General features: G+C 39.2%; 1 pseudogene and 4 gene segments (V, D, J or C); 3 read left to right on the top strand and 2 right to left on the bottom strand.

Annotated features, from left to right (window-relative positions):
- The window catches only part of LOC115824958 (Ig kappa-b4 chain C region-like), a 47,412-nt gene that overhangs the window by 9,999 nt on the left and 21,442 nt on the right, over nt 1–15,971 (bottom strand).
- LOC115824942 (immunoglobulin kappa variable 4-1-like) lies at nt 1,694–2,308 on the top strand. The segment is given in 2 exon segments: nt 1,694–1,742; nt 1,971–2,308. Coding segments are annotated over 2 exon segments (387 nt in total).
- LOC115824947 (immunoglobulin kappa variable 6D-21-like) lies at nt 7,607–8,102 on the top strand. The segment is given in 2 exon segments: nt 7,607–7,661; nt 7,771–8,102. Coding segments are annotated over 2 exon segments (381 nt in total).
- Nucleotides 11,205–11,818, top strand: LOC115824946 (immunoglobulin kappa variable 4-1-like). The segment is given in 2 exon segments: nt 11,205–11,259; nt 11,481–11,818. Coding segments are annotated over 2 exon segments (387 nt in total).
- LOC115824838 (Ig kappa chain V-III region MOPC 63-like) overlaps nt 13,476–15,971 on the bottom strand; it is a 184,984-nt pseudogene continuing 182,488 nt past the window's right edge.

Raw genomic sequence — 15,971 nt, 5'->3', positions numbered from 1 at the left:
CATCATTCACACAGACAGTTACATTTACGGTACACAGATAACATTAAACTATCACAAAAATTAACAACACAACACAAAGACTACACGATGAACACATACACTTCTTCTAGACACAGTGGGAAACATGAACTGAACAATAATGAACTATAGCTAAACAATAGTCCATCAGCCCAAAGCATGCTGGGAAGCTCCGCCCATCTACCCCCCCAACACTCATCACAACATTCCACTTTAATATCCAGTGTGCATAACAACCTGATAGCATATGTCATATAAACACCTGTGATAATAATGAGGATGGCTGCTGATAGCATGCTGAAAATGTCAAGGTAAACAATATTACCACAGCCTTAGTGTATGAATCTGGTAATTTCATATGTTAATTGATATGCCATAATTTGATATGCCAAATGAAACTTTTCGACTATTAAGACATGCTGACGTTGATTAAATTCTAGTAACTTATTAACAAAAATCTGATGAAGCTCCATCCATCCATCCATTTTCTGCCGCTTCTCCAGGACCGGGTCGCAGTGGCAGCAGGCTGAGGAGGGCAGCACAGACATCCCTTTCCCCGGCTACATCCACCAGCTCCTCCTGGGGGATCCCAAGGCGCTCCCAGACCAGCCGAGATATATCATTCTCCCAGTGTGTCCTGGGTCTGCCCCGGGGTCTCCTCCCAGTTGATAATCCCCAGAATGCCTCCACAGGGAAGCTGACAGGTATAAATGCTGGCTGATGGAGAAGACAAAGTAAACTAAGTAACCAATGAGATCAGAGGCCTAACAGTACAGATAAATGTGGACTCACTATCACAGGTCTCGCCCTTTATAGCTAATGTGTTATAACTGCTTATTAATAATTTATAAAGTGTTCATAACCTCATTAATAAATCATAATTTATTAACTCATTTATTAACTAATATATTACCATTCATAAACACTTTATGAGGGTAGTCTTGCTGTAACGTGGAATCTTACCCTCTCTCAGTGAAGGGCGTCTGAGGAGTTTATTCAGAGGAGAAGGGTTCTTACAGAACAAATAAAAAACACAGAATGTAACTGTTAATGATGAGTTATGAAAAAGTTACATTCATATTTCCTTATTTATCTCTGTAAGAGTCAGTGTGCTATTGTTTAACATCACTTGTTCAGAAGGATTCATTTAATTAATTAAGACTGAGATGTGATGATACTCAAATGCAAAAGAAATGCAATTGCACCAAGGACAAACATGTCACAGTTTTTCAAAGTTTATTCTTGTCTTATAGGAGACATTAAGAGTACTGCCCTTACTTCACTGAGACAACATCACAAATAGAAGAATAAAATTAAACCCTAAAAACATCAGATTTATATATGAAATGTTTATAAGACATTCAGCTTTCATAAAACAACAATTTTTTACAGTAATTCAACCTAATCTGAAATAAGAAATTCTGCAAATAAAGTCTCTGTCAGAAAGTATGTAAGTTGTATGTAATGTAATCCAATGGAACTCTTTTTAATATTTATATATTATAAATTCTTTAAATACTTTCTAAAACTCTGTGCTCAGGAAGAGTATTTCCATAGAGAGAGGACACTTTGCATTGGCATCATGCTTGAGTGCTCTGGGAGTGTTTATAGCCCTGTGAGTTTAAGACTTGATGACTGAGAGCTGCCTGCCCCAGTAACTTAACCCACAGCAAACATGACTGTCATCACCATCTTCATCTGGACACTTCTGTGTTGTTTAAAAGGTAAAAAGATATTCAGGTCATACTTTTTTGTTGTTCTCAAAGTATTTTATACATATGTACCTCAATATTTATTTGTGGTGTTGTGATGTGCTGCTGTTATGAAAGTATATGACCTTTATTTCAGTTAATCAGTCATAATAAACACAGAATGATAATACAATAGATTCAGTTCCTTGAATAACGTAACGTGATTATTTATTTATTTATTTTTTATCTCCCTTGTGTCAGAGTCCAGAGGTCAGGTGACTGTGACTCAGACTCCTGCAGTGAAATCTGTTCTTCCAGGAGACTCTGTTACTGTGAGATGTAAGACCAACACAGCCATGGCTTACTGTAGCAGTTTTCAGGACTGTTTAAACTGGTACCAACACAAGCCTGGAGAGGCTCCTAAACTCCTGATTAAGTATGCAAGCACCCGTCTGTCTGGAGTTCCAGATCGTTTCAGTGGCAGTGGTTCTGGGACTGACTTCACTCTGACCATCAGTAACATCCAGACTGAAGATGCAGGAGATTATTACTCTCAGAGTTACCATGAGATCAGTGGCAAAGATGTGTTCACACAGTGATGTAGAGCTGTACAAAAACCTCCCTCAGTCAGACTGCACAGAGACTGCACTGCTGCAGCTGGGACCTACTGCAGGTGCTGAGGGGGAGGATGTGATACAGCACAATCACACACTCTGTGGAGGAGAGGAATCACACTGCACTAACTCTAATTACAATAACAATAACAATGAATGTCCTTCAAAGATATCTGTTATGGAAATCAGAGAACATGATAATATCTATAGATTCAGTCCTCCTCAGACCAATCACTTTCATCATTCTCTGGGCTGATTTCAATGGTGTCTTGCTCACATTTTCATAAAATGATTTACATCATAATGATAACGCCAAAATAATAATAATAAAAAAAAGGTCAGTCAAGATTATAAAAAATAAATGAATCAAAGTGATGATTTAAAAGCAAACTCTGTTCATCAATATAGTAGTGTTTTAATTGTATGTATCATGATATCTCCCTACTGTGTGTGCATAATGAAAACAGCACCACACACACTCCCACTCTTGTAGACTGAGATATTTTATTAGAATATGATATTGTCATGTCTGTGTCTGTATATAAAACATGAGCAGGAGATGAGGTGTCTAGTGGTGTTCTGGTCGACAAACCAGACCATCTCAGTCTGGTCAGCAGAGGGAACTGGAGGACTCCAGACACTGTTTTTCTGATTCACCTGATCATTAGTTCATTTGTGTCACCTGTTTATTCTTTTATGTATTCAAGTCGCTCTGACCTTCAATGGAAAAGCATCACAGTACTTATATCAAAGTGAACAAGGCTTAACGAGGTATAACAAACTAAACACAGGTGAGAACAATGATTGGACTAAAAGACTAAACAGGGCTGAACCACAAACTGACAAAGAGGGGGGAAAACAAGAGAAAACAGTGAAAACAGAACCCAGACTGAACACTAGAGGGAGAACTAATGAAAAAGGGGACACAGAGGAGACAGAGGGACCAGAGTGACAACCTGACAACACAAACAGTGAAACAGTAGTATGATGATGAGTACAGTGCTAGAAACATCATCAGTCAGTGCTGTGATGGTGCTGCTGGTATGGGTGATGTGGGAAAAATATTGCTTTGCATTATGATTGTAACTTTCAGAGGGAAAATGTGCCTCATGACTACTGTCATGATGAAGTATTAATATTATAGGGACCTGTGCTAACTTAATTACTATATGCAGCAAAATGTATCTGTATATTAAAACAATTTACTATTTAATATGTAGAAAACATTTATTGTGTAGTAAAAAAGGCCTCTTTGTGTCTGCATATCCTGGGAGCGATCACCAAGTGTCCGGTGCTCCACGAGAAAGGTTATCTTTTATACCTCCACACATGTCCTTGGAAATCTCACTGTCTGAAAAATTCTGCACTCCTTTACCTCAGTGAGAATTGTGCTTCATCTCTGAGGTTTGTTTCTCTCATGCACATGGAATAAAGAAGAAATGATTCATCACATCTGAAGTTTGTTGTCTCTGAGAATTAGCAACTCTCATTACAGGGGACTCCAAATTTCCCACACAGTGGAGTAAAAGGTGGAGCACAGGCAATGACACAAGAAAAGCTTGGCAGGATCGTTCTCTACATACACTACTCCAACCATCAGCTGCACCCAACAGTACTGTACACTGTCCCAGATAAACCATGTGTTAGAGCAGTTTTGAGTTGTCTAGTTAATCGCATGTGTTCTTCCATAGACTCTACATCAAACATCAGTCCACTGCTCCTACTCTGGAAAAGCTGTTGTAGATTTGTTGGACTGGTCACTTTCATGTGAGACGCTGTAATGTTGACAGTGGAGAGGAAATTCTGACTCTGTCAATAGTCACTGAAGATGAGGATGAACCAGTGAGTATCTGCAGTGAAGCTTCAGGACTTTTAATCCAACTAAAGTAACAGAGTGTTTCTGAAGTAGGGAAATTCCTGGTGCAGGTCCTTGGTTTTCTGACATCAGTAAATTCTATGTTGCAGTTTAAATCTGTGTATGTGTGTAAGGCTGGTGAGGTCATGAGAAATGGACAGAGATACTTTCTGGATGGAACAGTGTCAGTATCCAGGGGTCTTAAATTCCTCCAAAAGAAAGAGAAGAAACAGCAGTCCATTGACTGACAGTGTTGTTCTTTCCACTGTGGGACAAACACACTCAGATAACACCAACACTACTCTCAGTCAATCCCTGTAGAGATCTCTGCCTAACATGCTCAATAGAGCCATTTTAAAATGGAGACTAGGTTTTCCTGGATAAATGTAAATTTAACTCAGACCACATCATGTCTTTTCCCCCGAATACGATGCATTTCTTGATCCTGTCTCTAGTGTTTACGGTGTGTAGAACACTATAGAGAGTTTGTGCCAGTGATGTGTACACCTTCCTGACTCCTCAAATGTTGCTTGTTGACAGTGAAGTAGATCGTGTGAGTTTGAGAAATGAAATTCTTGTGGCTAAACCTACGTTAGTGAAGGACAATTTTCCAGTTTTTCTGGTTGGTTTATGTTCATAATGAATAGTATTAATATAGTGAAATAAAGAGGAAAAAAGTCCTGTCCATTTTTGCTTTTCTTTTCTGTTGTACAGTTCACTGATTTTGAATACCATCTTCTGGAGCTGGCTAGAGGAGCTATGAGGTATTACTGGTTTATCTGAAATGGGGAAAACTTTTCCATGAGTGCAGAGGTAGAGAACATACAAACATGATGTGTTCATATTCAGTGACCAGTGTGGCAACTGTGATAAAATAACCAAGGAATGCTGAAAGACCAAAGCTGCCACATTAAAAGGTTTACTGTATGTGTGTGTATCAGACTTCACACACCAGATCTACCTTCTTTTCCAGAGACACAGCATCCCATGTCACCCCAGCACAAAAACAGACCAGTCAGTCTTTAAGCAGCTGAAACGAATTTTAATTTCCAAACACAAGCTTCAAAGACCCGTAGGGCTAAAAAACAACTGCGTTGGCCGGGAGTCAAACCCGGATTAACTGCTTGGAAAGCAGCTACGCTCACCACTATACCACCAACACTCAAAAGTGTTTTTCTAATTCTGAGTTCTGTATGACACAGGAAGCTGAGAGGAAAATCTGAAGACACCATCTCAGACTGTTTTACTGTCAACAAGCTGCTGGACAGCCAATCAAACAGGTTCATGTTAAAAGTCTCTGTCCTGACCTTCAGATGATGAAACTGACACACTACCTACTGCACTAACAAGACTGAAAAGAGGAAGCTGGTGGCAAACACAAACAACAGTCCAGACAGCTCCATCTCTATCACCATGTCTGTGACTGTGTGATAAATGTCTCCATTTGTCTCAGGATTACATTTGCAGCTTTCTGAGGACACATAAGACGTCAAGCAGATGAGAGGAACAGGACCAGTGAGAAAAAGGGGTGCAATTTTGACAGGTGAAGGAGCGTTTGAGTGATGAGTAATCACAGTGATAGAATCTTAACTGTCAGAGAAAAAAAGATCAAATTCAGGTTGAGGGGCAGGTTAATGTCTCTCATGTGGTAGAAAGTTTCCCTTTTCAACATCTCAGCAAAATATCTTAACCATAGAACCCAATAATGTAATAATTCCACGTGCTATGTTCCCGTGAATTAAGTCCAGGGAATGTGGGAGGAAAAAACATCAAGCGGGAAAAAAGATACATGGGGAACAAAGTACTTGAGTGAGTCATAAAATTGATTTATAAATCAAGAAAAGAAAAACAAAGGGTTACAACAAAACCGAAAGTAATAATCAAAACTACTCCCTCTCGTAGGAAGTCATTAGTTACCCACTTTGGTGCACTGCAAAACTACAGTTCACACACAGAGTAATCACCGTCATCAGACAGTACAATTCACACACAGTGTAATTGCCGTTATCAGACACTACAGTTCTCATACAGAGTAATCGCCATGATCAGAAACTACAATTCACACACAGAGTAATCACCCTTATCAGAAACTACAATTCACACACAGCGTAGTCTCCCTTATCAGGAATTACAATTCACACGCAGAGTAATCACCGTTATCAGAAACTACAATTCACACACAGCGTAGTCTCCCTTATCAGAAACTACAATTCACACACAGAGTAATCGCTGTTATCAGAAACTACAATTCACACACAGAGTAATCGCCCTTATCAGAAACTACAATTCACACACAGCGTAGTCTCCCTTATCAGAAATTACAATTCACACACAGAGTAATCACCTTTATCAGAAACTACAATTCACACACAGCGTAGTCTCCCTTATCAGAAATTACAATTCACACACGGAGTAATGTGGGAAAGAGATTTGCTGATCCATCGAATAAACAGCTTGAGGGCCTCACAGTGGCTCAGTGGTCAGCACTGTTACTACACAGCAAGAAGGCCCTGGGTTTGAATCCTGGCTGTCCCAGGTCCTTTCTTTGTGGAGTTTGCATGGGTGTCCTCCACCACAAACACATGTGCTAGGATTAGCCTGGAGAAAAAAATGCTAAGTACGTTAAATCTTAGCATATGTAAGCGTATTCCAGTGTGTTAATGATTAGTTAACTTGAAGTATGCTATTTTGGAACAACTAATTTTGTACTAAGTAGACTTTAGTTTTAATGTTTTAATACACAGACACATTAATGTATAGGCTACAAGGTGGTATAATGCATCAGCAAATAAACAGAAACCATAGACACCTCTTATAAACCATTCACCCAACACTATTGTTTATTATAAACCATTCACCCGACACTGTAGTTTATTATAAACCATTCACCCAACACTATTGTTTATTATAAACCATTCACCCGACACTGTAGTTTATTATAAACCATTCACCCAACACTGTCATTTATTATAAACCATTCACTCAACACTGTAGTTTATTCAGGTGACATCACAGATGTTAAAGCAAAGACAACTCATATTGGGTCATAATTTATAACAGTTTAATTTTCTAATGATCAGCATAGTCCACACTACTGATAGTGTTGATCATTCACATGTCAGTGTCCTATGAACTTCAGAACTTTACATAGAATTGATTCAGTAACATTCAGGAGTAATTGTAGTTCTCCTTTTGAACACTGGATATCAGTAGATAACACAATATGACCATATAATAGAAGTGTAGAATGGTTCCACATGTGTGAATATATGAATGCAGGGTGTCTGCTGTACTCAGGAAGATCATTTCCATAGAGAAAGGACACTTTGCATTGGCAGCACATGCTTGAGTGCTCCGGGAGTGTTTATAGTCCTGTGAGTTTAAGACTTGATGACTGAGAGCTGACTGCCCCAGTAACTTAACCCACAGCAAGCATGATTTTCATCACAATCTTCATCTGGACACTTTTGTGTTTTGTTAAAGGTAAAATGAAAATTTTGAATATAATTTGATTGTCTGTTAATTCATTGTCAAAAATGGTTGGTGTTGTTGTTTTTGTCTGTATTATTATCTATGTCTGTTTTTGTTTCAGGATCCAGAGGTCAGGTCACAGTGACTCAGACTCCTGCAATGAAAGCAATTCTTCCAGGAGACACTGTTAAAATCAGCTGTAGACTCAGCACTCCAGCATCAGACTGTAGCCCAGCCTGTGTGTTCTGGTACCAACACAAACCTGGAGAGGCTCCTAAACTCCTGATTAGATATGTTAGCACCCGTCAGTCTGGAGTTCCAGATCGTTTCAGTGGCAGTGGATCTGGGACTGACTTCACTCTGACCATCAGTAACATCCAGACTGAAGATGCAGGAGATTATTACTGTCAGAGTCTACATTACATCAGTAGCAAATATGTGTTCACACAGTGATATAGAGCCGTACAAAAACCTCCCTCAGTCAGACTGCACAGAGACTGCACTGCTGCAGCTGGGACCTACTGCAGGTGCTGAGGGGGAGGATGTGATACAGCACAATCACACACTCTGTGGAGGAGAGGAATCACACTACACTAACTCTAATAACAATAACAATAACAATGAATGTCCTTCAAAAATAGCTCTTATTAAAACATAACATCATTGATTAATGTTTATGGAGTCAGTCATCAATCCAACCACTTTAATTGTTCTTTTGGCTGATGGTTTTGTAAAAGCTCATGTTCATGTTTTCACAAAGAGTTGTACATCAATATGACATAGACAGGAGTTTAAGAAGAGTAAAAGAGGTCAGTAAGGATGATAAAAAATAAATGAATCTAACTGTTGGTGTAACAGTAAAATGGGTGAACAGCTGACACATGAGGACACATCACTTAATGCAGACAGTGAGACTGAAGACTTACAGACCTTCACCAGAGAATCATCCAAAGACTTTCCCTCTACATCTGTTAAAGGTCTACATGTGTACAGGAAATTTGGCCAAATTAATCTTCTCCCCTAAGATGCCTTGTGGATTTTGATATTCCAAACAGATAAAAATGTGTCCTCCAAGTTTGAGATCTGTTTCTTTCTCATGTTTGGTTGTGTGTGTTTGAAAGGTGTGTGGGGCTGTCAGGTTAGTCCCTCTGTCAGAACAATAGAGGAATGGCTGGAGTAGTTGTCTGGATACTACATAAAAGCAACAGAGAGCAAAAAACGTTCAAAGAAAGTTAATGTTTTTAAACACTAAAATGTGAGAAGAAATTTAAATCTAAACAGATGGTTGGATTAAATGAGAGATTTCTGCATAAATTTCAATAGAAAACACAAAAAGATCCATGAGGTCAGCCCAGGACTGTAGTCCATCACCTTGTAAAAGTTACACATCAAGTCTCTGACGATTCGCTCTCTGTGTAAATCTTCCTGAAGTTTAGCAATTTCAGTGTAATTTACAGACAGTAACATCTATTGTGTTCCATGTATTTACCAATGGGAAGTGTTCTAGTATTTTCATCATTTTATATATTCTGGTGAGAGGTGTTTATTACTTACACTGAAAAAGTGTAATGCTGACAGATGTTCTGTTTGTGGAGGTAAAAAATTAAATAAAATTAAAAGATTAAATCTCTGTGATCACACACACTGTGAGCAGTGAATTTGACCTCTGCATTTAACCCATCCTTACACAACAGTAGTGAACACACACAACCACTAGGTGAAGCAGTGAGCAGCACACCAATCCTGGGGGAAAGTTGGGAGTTAAGGGCCTTGCCCAAGGGCACGGCAGCCATGGATGGTTCCCTGCTGTAACAATCCCCCTGACTTTCTTATCTCTAATTTTTGGGGTCCTTTTGATCCTGGATTTTGGGTCAGGGCTACCGCACGTCGAGTTGGTCTTATAGGGTTCAGTTTGTGGATTTGAGATATTGGGTTTTACTCCCAAACACACCAAACACGGCTCTTCCCTCCTCACACTGCCATTTTTCCTCCTTGGGCCTCTCTCGTCCTCCCCCTCAGGCCAACCTGGATATACTTCTCCTGCCCTTCCTGTTCCCAGAAGCTCCGCCCCTTGCATTGCCAGAGAGCTCGTTAAAGGCACCGTTCCATTACAATCATTACAAAAAAGACAAAAGACAATGCATTTTGCTCCCCTGCATAAAGCATGGCTTTGACAACAAGAACACAGTTTCCATATACATATATATATATGTAAAGGGCGGGCCAACAGAAGGGCACAGAGACAGGAGTGGCAGTGCAGAAATTTGCAGTTTATTGCTTGATGCATCCGTTCATCGTGGTGAGAGAAAAGAAATTAAACTTTGCAAATCGAAAGTGAAATCAAAATAAAGTCTAAACAAAATGATTCTTATACAACTAAAAAACAGTCTGCTCTGGCCTCCAGTGACGGAGGTCTACAAACAGCAGAAATTGGTTTAGCCTCAACGGAAAAAAAATGAATAAGCCATGCTCGGGTACATCAGGACAAATGACAGGACCAAAAGACAGGAACAAAAGACAGCCTTAACACAGGGAGCTCCCACACATATATAGTTTGGTGACCCGCACCAAACAACAGACAGAGGGGGTGACAAACAACAGAGCATGGCTAATAAATAAATATTTAAGGTTATAATTAAACTAATACATTCAAATGAAATTTACATAACCAGACATCAGTTATTTAACCAATAATCTTATTAAAGAAAACAAAACAAACACATTCAGAACATTGAGGAAACACGGATTGATGTCTGGCCCCCTCAGATAATTAATGATGGTATGATCCTTCTCGCCTCTGGGAACCCAATAAAGAGCTCGTGTTTCCGCACGTACCCCTTTCCACGACGGACCAATCTGGAGAGATGACTAGGCAGGTAACAATGATTAATGGTGAATAACGGAATCTTTCAGCAACCAAGTTTGTGCACTTAACCTGGAAACTGAAAGCAAATAAAAGGTTGTAGAGGACAAATGATAGTTTGTGTTATCTATTGCAGATTTTATGTGTATGTGATAAATGAGGTTGAAACTAAACTGATGCAATGGCCTATATGTGCAGCCATCACACACAGCCGTCACAATATATTAGCCCCCAGAAAAGGCTTAACCTTGCAAGGTTTTTAGATTTAAACCCTTTCCTTACAATGAGGAGCTAAATATTTATTTAATTTAAAAACACATTTCATGTGGCAGTGTCACAAAATCAGACAAAGACAAGATGAAATTTTAATATGAAACGTTTATATGACATTCATTTTTACAGTAATTCACTCTAATCTGGAATAATGACAGACTTTACTTGCAGTATTTCTATCTATGTCAGTAAGTATATAAGTTGTATGTATTGCAATCCCATGAAACTCTTTATATTCTTTGTATATTATAAACTCTTTATATATTTCCTACAACTCTGCGCTGTCAGGAAGATCATTTCCATAGAGAGGGGACACTTTGCATTGGCAGCACATGCTTGAGTGCTCTGGGAGTGTTTATAGTCCTGTGAGTTTAAGACTTGATGACTGAGAGCTGCCTGCCCCAGTAACTTAACCCACAGCAAGCATGACTTTCATCACCATCCTCATCTGGACAGTTTTGTGTTGTGTTAAAGGTAATAGGAACTTTATTTCATAAACCTTTTTGTTGTTTTCAAAGTATTTTATACATATGTACCTCATATATTTATTGGTGTTGTTGTGGTGTGCTGCTGTTGTAAAAGTGAGGAGTATATGACCTGTTTGTTTAGGGAATCAATCAAAATTAACACAGAGTGATAATGAAATAGATTGTTCCTTGAATAACGTGATTTTTTTCTGATCTCTCTTATTTCAGAGTCCAGAGGTCAGGTGACTGTGACTCAGACTCCTGCAGTGAAATCTGCTCTACCAGGAGACTCTGTTACTGTGAGATGTAAGACCAACACAGCAGTTGATGACTGTAACAATGATGAGGACTGTTTAGCCTGGTACCAACACAAACCTGGAGAGGCTCCTAAACTCCTGATTCATAGTGCAAGTTACCGTGAGTCTGGAGTTCCAGATCGTTTCAGTGGCAGTGGATCTGGGACTGACTTCACTCTGACCATCAGTAACATCCAGACTGAAGATGCAGGAGATTATTACTGTCAGAGTTACCACTACATCAGTAGTGAAAGTGTGCTCACACAGTGATACAGAGCTGTACAAAAACCTCCCTCAGTCAGACTGCACAGAGACTGCACTGCTGCAGCTGGGACCTACTGCAGGTGCTGAGGGGGAGGATGTGATAAAGCACAATCATACACTCTGTGGAGGAGAGGAAACACACTACACTAACTCTAATTACAAAACCAATAATTATACATGTCCTTCAATAGATCTGTTATGGAAATGATAGAACATCCTCAGACCAACCATTTAATCATTCTAAATACTGGCGGTTTCACAAGAAAAGCATTATCACATTTTGAAAAATAATTTTACATTTTTTCGAAAAGGACAAGAATCTGCTCCCTCAACCTTCATCTCTAGCCCAGAGCATCTCACTCACAATCTCTTATTAAACCTCATACAACTATAAACTACTCATTCATATTTAAAGACTGATCATCAGCAGTGTGAGATCATTCAACCAGAAACTCAGTCATGTTGAAAGACAAAAAATGATGCATGCATATGTGAAAGCCCAAAGTGAACTATGACCTTCACTGGAAAAGGATCTTGAAAGGGTGATTGTCTGATATCTTCTGACACAAAACGTCATCTGTCATTCCAGTCAGTTCGTGTATAAATCTCTGCCCAACATCCTTAACAGAGCCATTCCTAAAATGGAAACCAGGTTTTCCTGGACAGATTTAGGTTTAATTAAAACTTCATCATGTCTTCTGCCCCAAATACGATGCATTTCTTGTTCCCACCTTTTTGACTCCTCCACTATTGCTGGTAGTGCAGCAGATAGTGTGAGATTGAGAAATTAAGTTCTTGTGGCTAAACCTACGTTAGTGAAGAGGTTCTCTGGTGATTTCGACCTTTCTGTTGTTTCCGGACATCTACAGGAGTTTAAAGTAACATTTCCTGAGTTGTATAAATTGTATGTGACTGGACTGATAATTGATGAGTTTTCAGCTTCATGTGAGAGCTCCTTCTTTACACTGTCACAGGTCCTAACCCCTCTCTGTCAGTCCATGTCACATGACAGCAAACTAACGGTCATTGTCACACATGAGAAAATAATGAAAAAGACCCCAGACATGGATGAATTTGTGAGGGCTTTAGCCCATTGATCCAGAAGGCTGAGGATGTAGTAAGATTTTTCTGTGATTTGGGTTTGATTGGTTAAGCCTGTCTCTATATCACAGTATCAAATTCATGAATTCAAATCGTGCAGACTACTATATTTTAAGGGGAGATATCTGTATCTGTGTTTAAACATGCACAGCCATGGTAGCTGTCTCTGACTGTCTAACAATGTGAATCAGAGCCTCTTGTCTTATACTACAACTACAAGTTTGGGCTACACCTGAAAATGATCTGTAATAACCTATAATTACATTAAGCATGCATGGCCAAGTGTTTTAGAATACCAACCCTGCCAATGCATTGTGGAACTTCTCTGGACTTGTATCAGCAGTTTTTAGCAGTTTTCTCTAGGGTTTAAGGTTTTTAGTCAGAACACATAACAACACTGAGACTCTGTATGTAGGTTTAACCCAAACACACTGTCTGTGATCTACACTGTGTTAAATGAGATTGGCTTTAGTGAACTCTGGGCAGGACTAAAGCACTAGGCCCATGTGGAGGCTGGCTGAGATCAGGGACTCAGTGCTGTGGGACATGATGACAGGAGTCCTCAGCCCTCACAGTGACTCTTGCAGAAGGAGGTGGACTGTGTGTTGTCGTCGTGGGCGACCGTGCAGACGTACTCCTCCCCCTCCTCCCAGCGAGCTTTGTCCAGGGTCAGGGTGCTGCTGCGGCTGTAACAGCTTCCTCTGTGCTGGTCAGAACAGCCTGTGTCACCTCTGAGCCGTCCACTGTCCAGCTCACCAGCGCCCCCTGTGGGGAGTATCCACTGAGCAGGCAGGCCAGCGTGACAGAGCCCTCAGAGAGCTGCTGAGGAGAGGGAGGGAGCAGAGACAGACTGGGCTTCACTGTAGGTCCAGCTTGAGAGAGAGAGAGAGAGAGAGAGAGAGAGAGAGCAGGGCATCAATTAAGTACCTATTCATCATAAAATCAGCAGAAATATTTTAATGTTTTCAACATGGAAAAAATGTCTATCATTCTAACTATTAATTCAAAATATCTTATATAACTCTTAGTAGAGGAGGCTTAGGATACACTAGAGTTTAAATATGAGCTCTCACATTCAGAACAAATGAAATCAATTTCCATATTAAGTTCCGTATTTGCGATCAGTTTTCTTACAAATGTATAAATGTATAAATCAGTTCTTATGAGGCTGTAAATGTTCAATCTTATGCCCAGCTCCTTTGTCAACATTCTTGTGATTTGCAAAGTCTCTTTCTTTCTTTCTTTCCTTCTTCTTTTTTTTTCTTTAAAAAACAGTCTGTTCTCTAGTTTTAACAGTCCCACCCAGTCACAGTCACACTCAGCCCAGATATATTAAAACCTCAGTATAATTTAATACAGTAATATAATTATAATTTAAATATAGAAACCACTTCAGAATAATCAACTATTATAGATGTATCAATAAAATGGCAATGCCTACATAGTGAAATCATGTAAATATGTTATAATTAGAGCAATTACATTAGAACACACTGATTTTATTAAATAAATCATACAACCTTTACTGTAAAGATTTAGTGCATGTTCCTTAAACAGTTTTTGTATTGAAGTTAAAACTGGGTTATGACTGCCACTGACAGATTTGCACATTAACCATTCAGACATTTACAGTCACAAGACTGATGGCAGTTTAACATCTTAGACTCTCAACTCCATAACAACCACTGTTTTCAAATCAATTTCTCTGAAATTCACCATTTTGGTCGTTAAGATTACAGTTTCATATGTGTTTTATATATTTATATTCTTTCTACTCTCTTCTACTCTATACTACTATTACAGCGGGTGAAGATGCATCCTCTTATGAAATAAACTTTCTGTTGGTAGTGCAGCACTCAGCAGTGAAAAAAACAATTAGTTTTGAACTTACAAAGTTCATTTTCAAACTGACCAGATGCCACTGTATGTAATATGTGGGAAAGTCCATAAAACTAAATCTAGACTGTTTGTACTGAGAGAATAAATGAAAATGACACTTACTTTTCAGGATGACTTTTGTCCCTCCACCAAACGTGTACGACAGTGTTTGATTGTAATGAAACGGTCGAACAAAAACCTCTGTCACACTAGAGTGACACAAAGCTGTGCAGCAGAGACACAGTTAGAGAGTTTAAAAGTTCCCTCATAACCCAGAACTGAGTTCAGTCCCAGCACAGAGAACACAGACTCACTGTGATGTCCCTTAATGATTTACTGAGAAACTCACTAATGAATGTTTCTGTCTGAAAGAGACCAGCTACACATGACTTAGTGAGAATACAGAAAATGAAAAGTTTACAGAAAGTAATCATTATAAGATCTGAATTCATTTTGAAGGTCAAGAGAAAATTCAGCAGTGAAATGAATTAATCCCACACCGAAGATGTTAAAATTCTCCTCAAGTCTCAACATGTGACCTCTGATGACCTCAAATAACATCTGATGTAGTCATGTAACCTGACCTCATGGTGGTGATCGTGAGTAGTGTAGTGATACAGTGTGAAATCATTTAGTCTCTTGTCCTCCACAGTCTGGATCAGTGGCATATGGCTCTGTGTGTGTCTCTCTCTCTCATGTCTCTTTCTCCGTGTCTCAGTAAAAGTCATGTTAAACTGAAAGGAAAAGATTCATTGTCTCCCTCAAGGAAGAGACATGTAGATGGTAACTGGTCATGTGATGACTTTTCAGTCAAACAGAGTTTATCACATTCATGTGTGGGGTCAGAGTTTGAGTCTAAATGTTTTGGGTAAGTAAATGTCAGTTGATTAGATGTTTCTTACATAACAGGATTTCTTTATGAAGTGTAGGATGGTTACACATGTGTGAACATATGAGTGCAGGGTGTCTGCTGTACTCAGGAAGAGCATTTCCAAAGAGAGAGGACACTTTGCATAGTTAGGTCATAATTCAATTTTCTAGTGGTCAACACAGTCCACACTGCTGCTTGTGTTGATCCTTCAGGTACCAGTGTCCTGTTAACTTCAGAACCTAACAAAAAACAGATCCCGAAACATTCAGGAGTAATCATAATTCTCTTTTTTGACACTAGATGTCAGTA

Source organism: Chanos chanos, chromosome 12, assembly GCF_902362185.1.
Source record: "Chanos chanos chromosome 12, fChaCha1.1, whole genome shotgun sequence".
NCBI classification, from domain to species: domain Eukaryota; kingdom Metazoa; phylum Chordata; class Actinopteri; order Gonorynchiformes; family Chanidae; genus Chanos; species Chanos chanos.
Note: the sequence above shows the minus strand (reverse complement) of the source record. Positions and strands in the feature narration are given on the sequence as shown.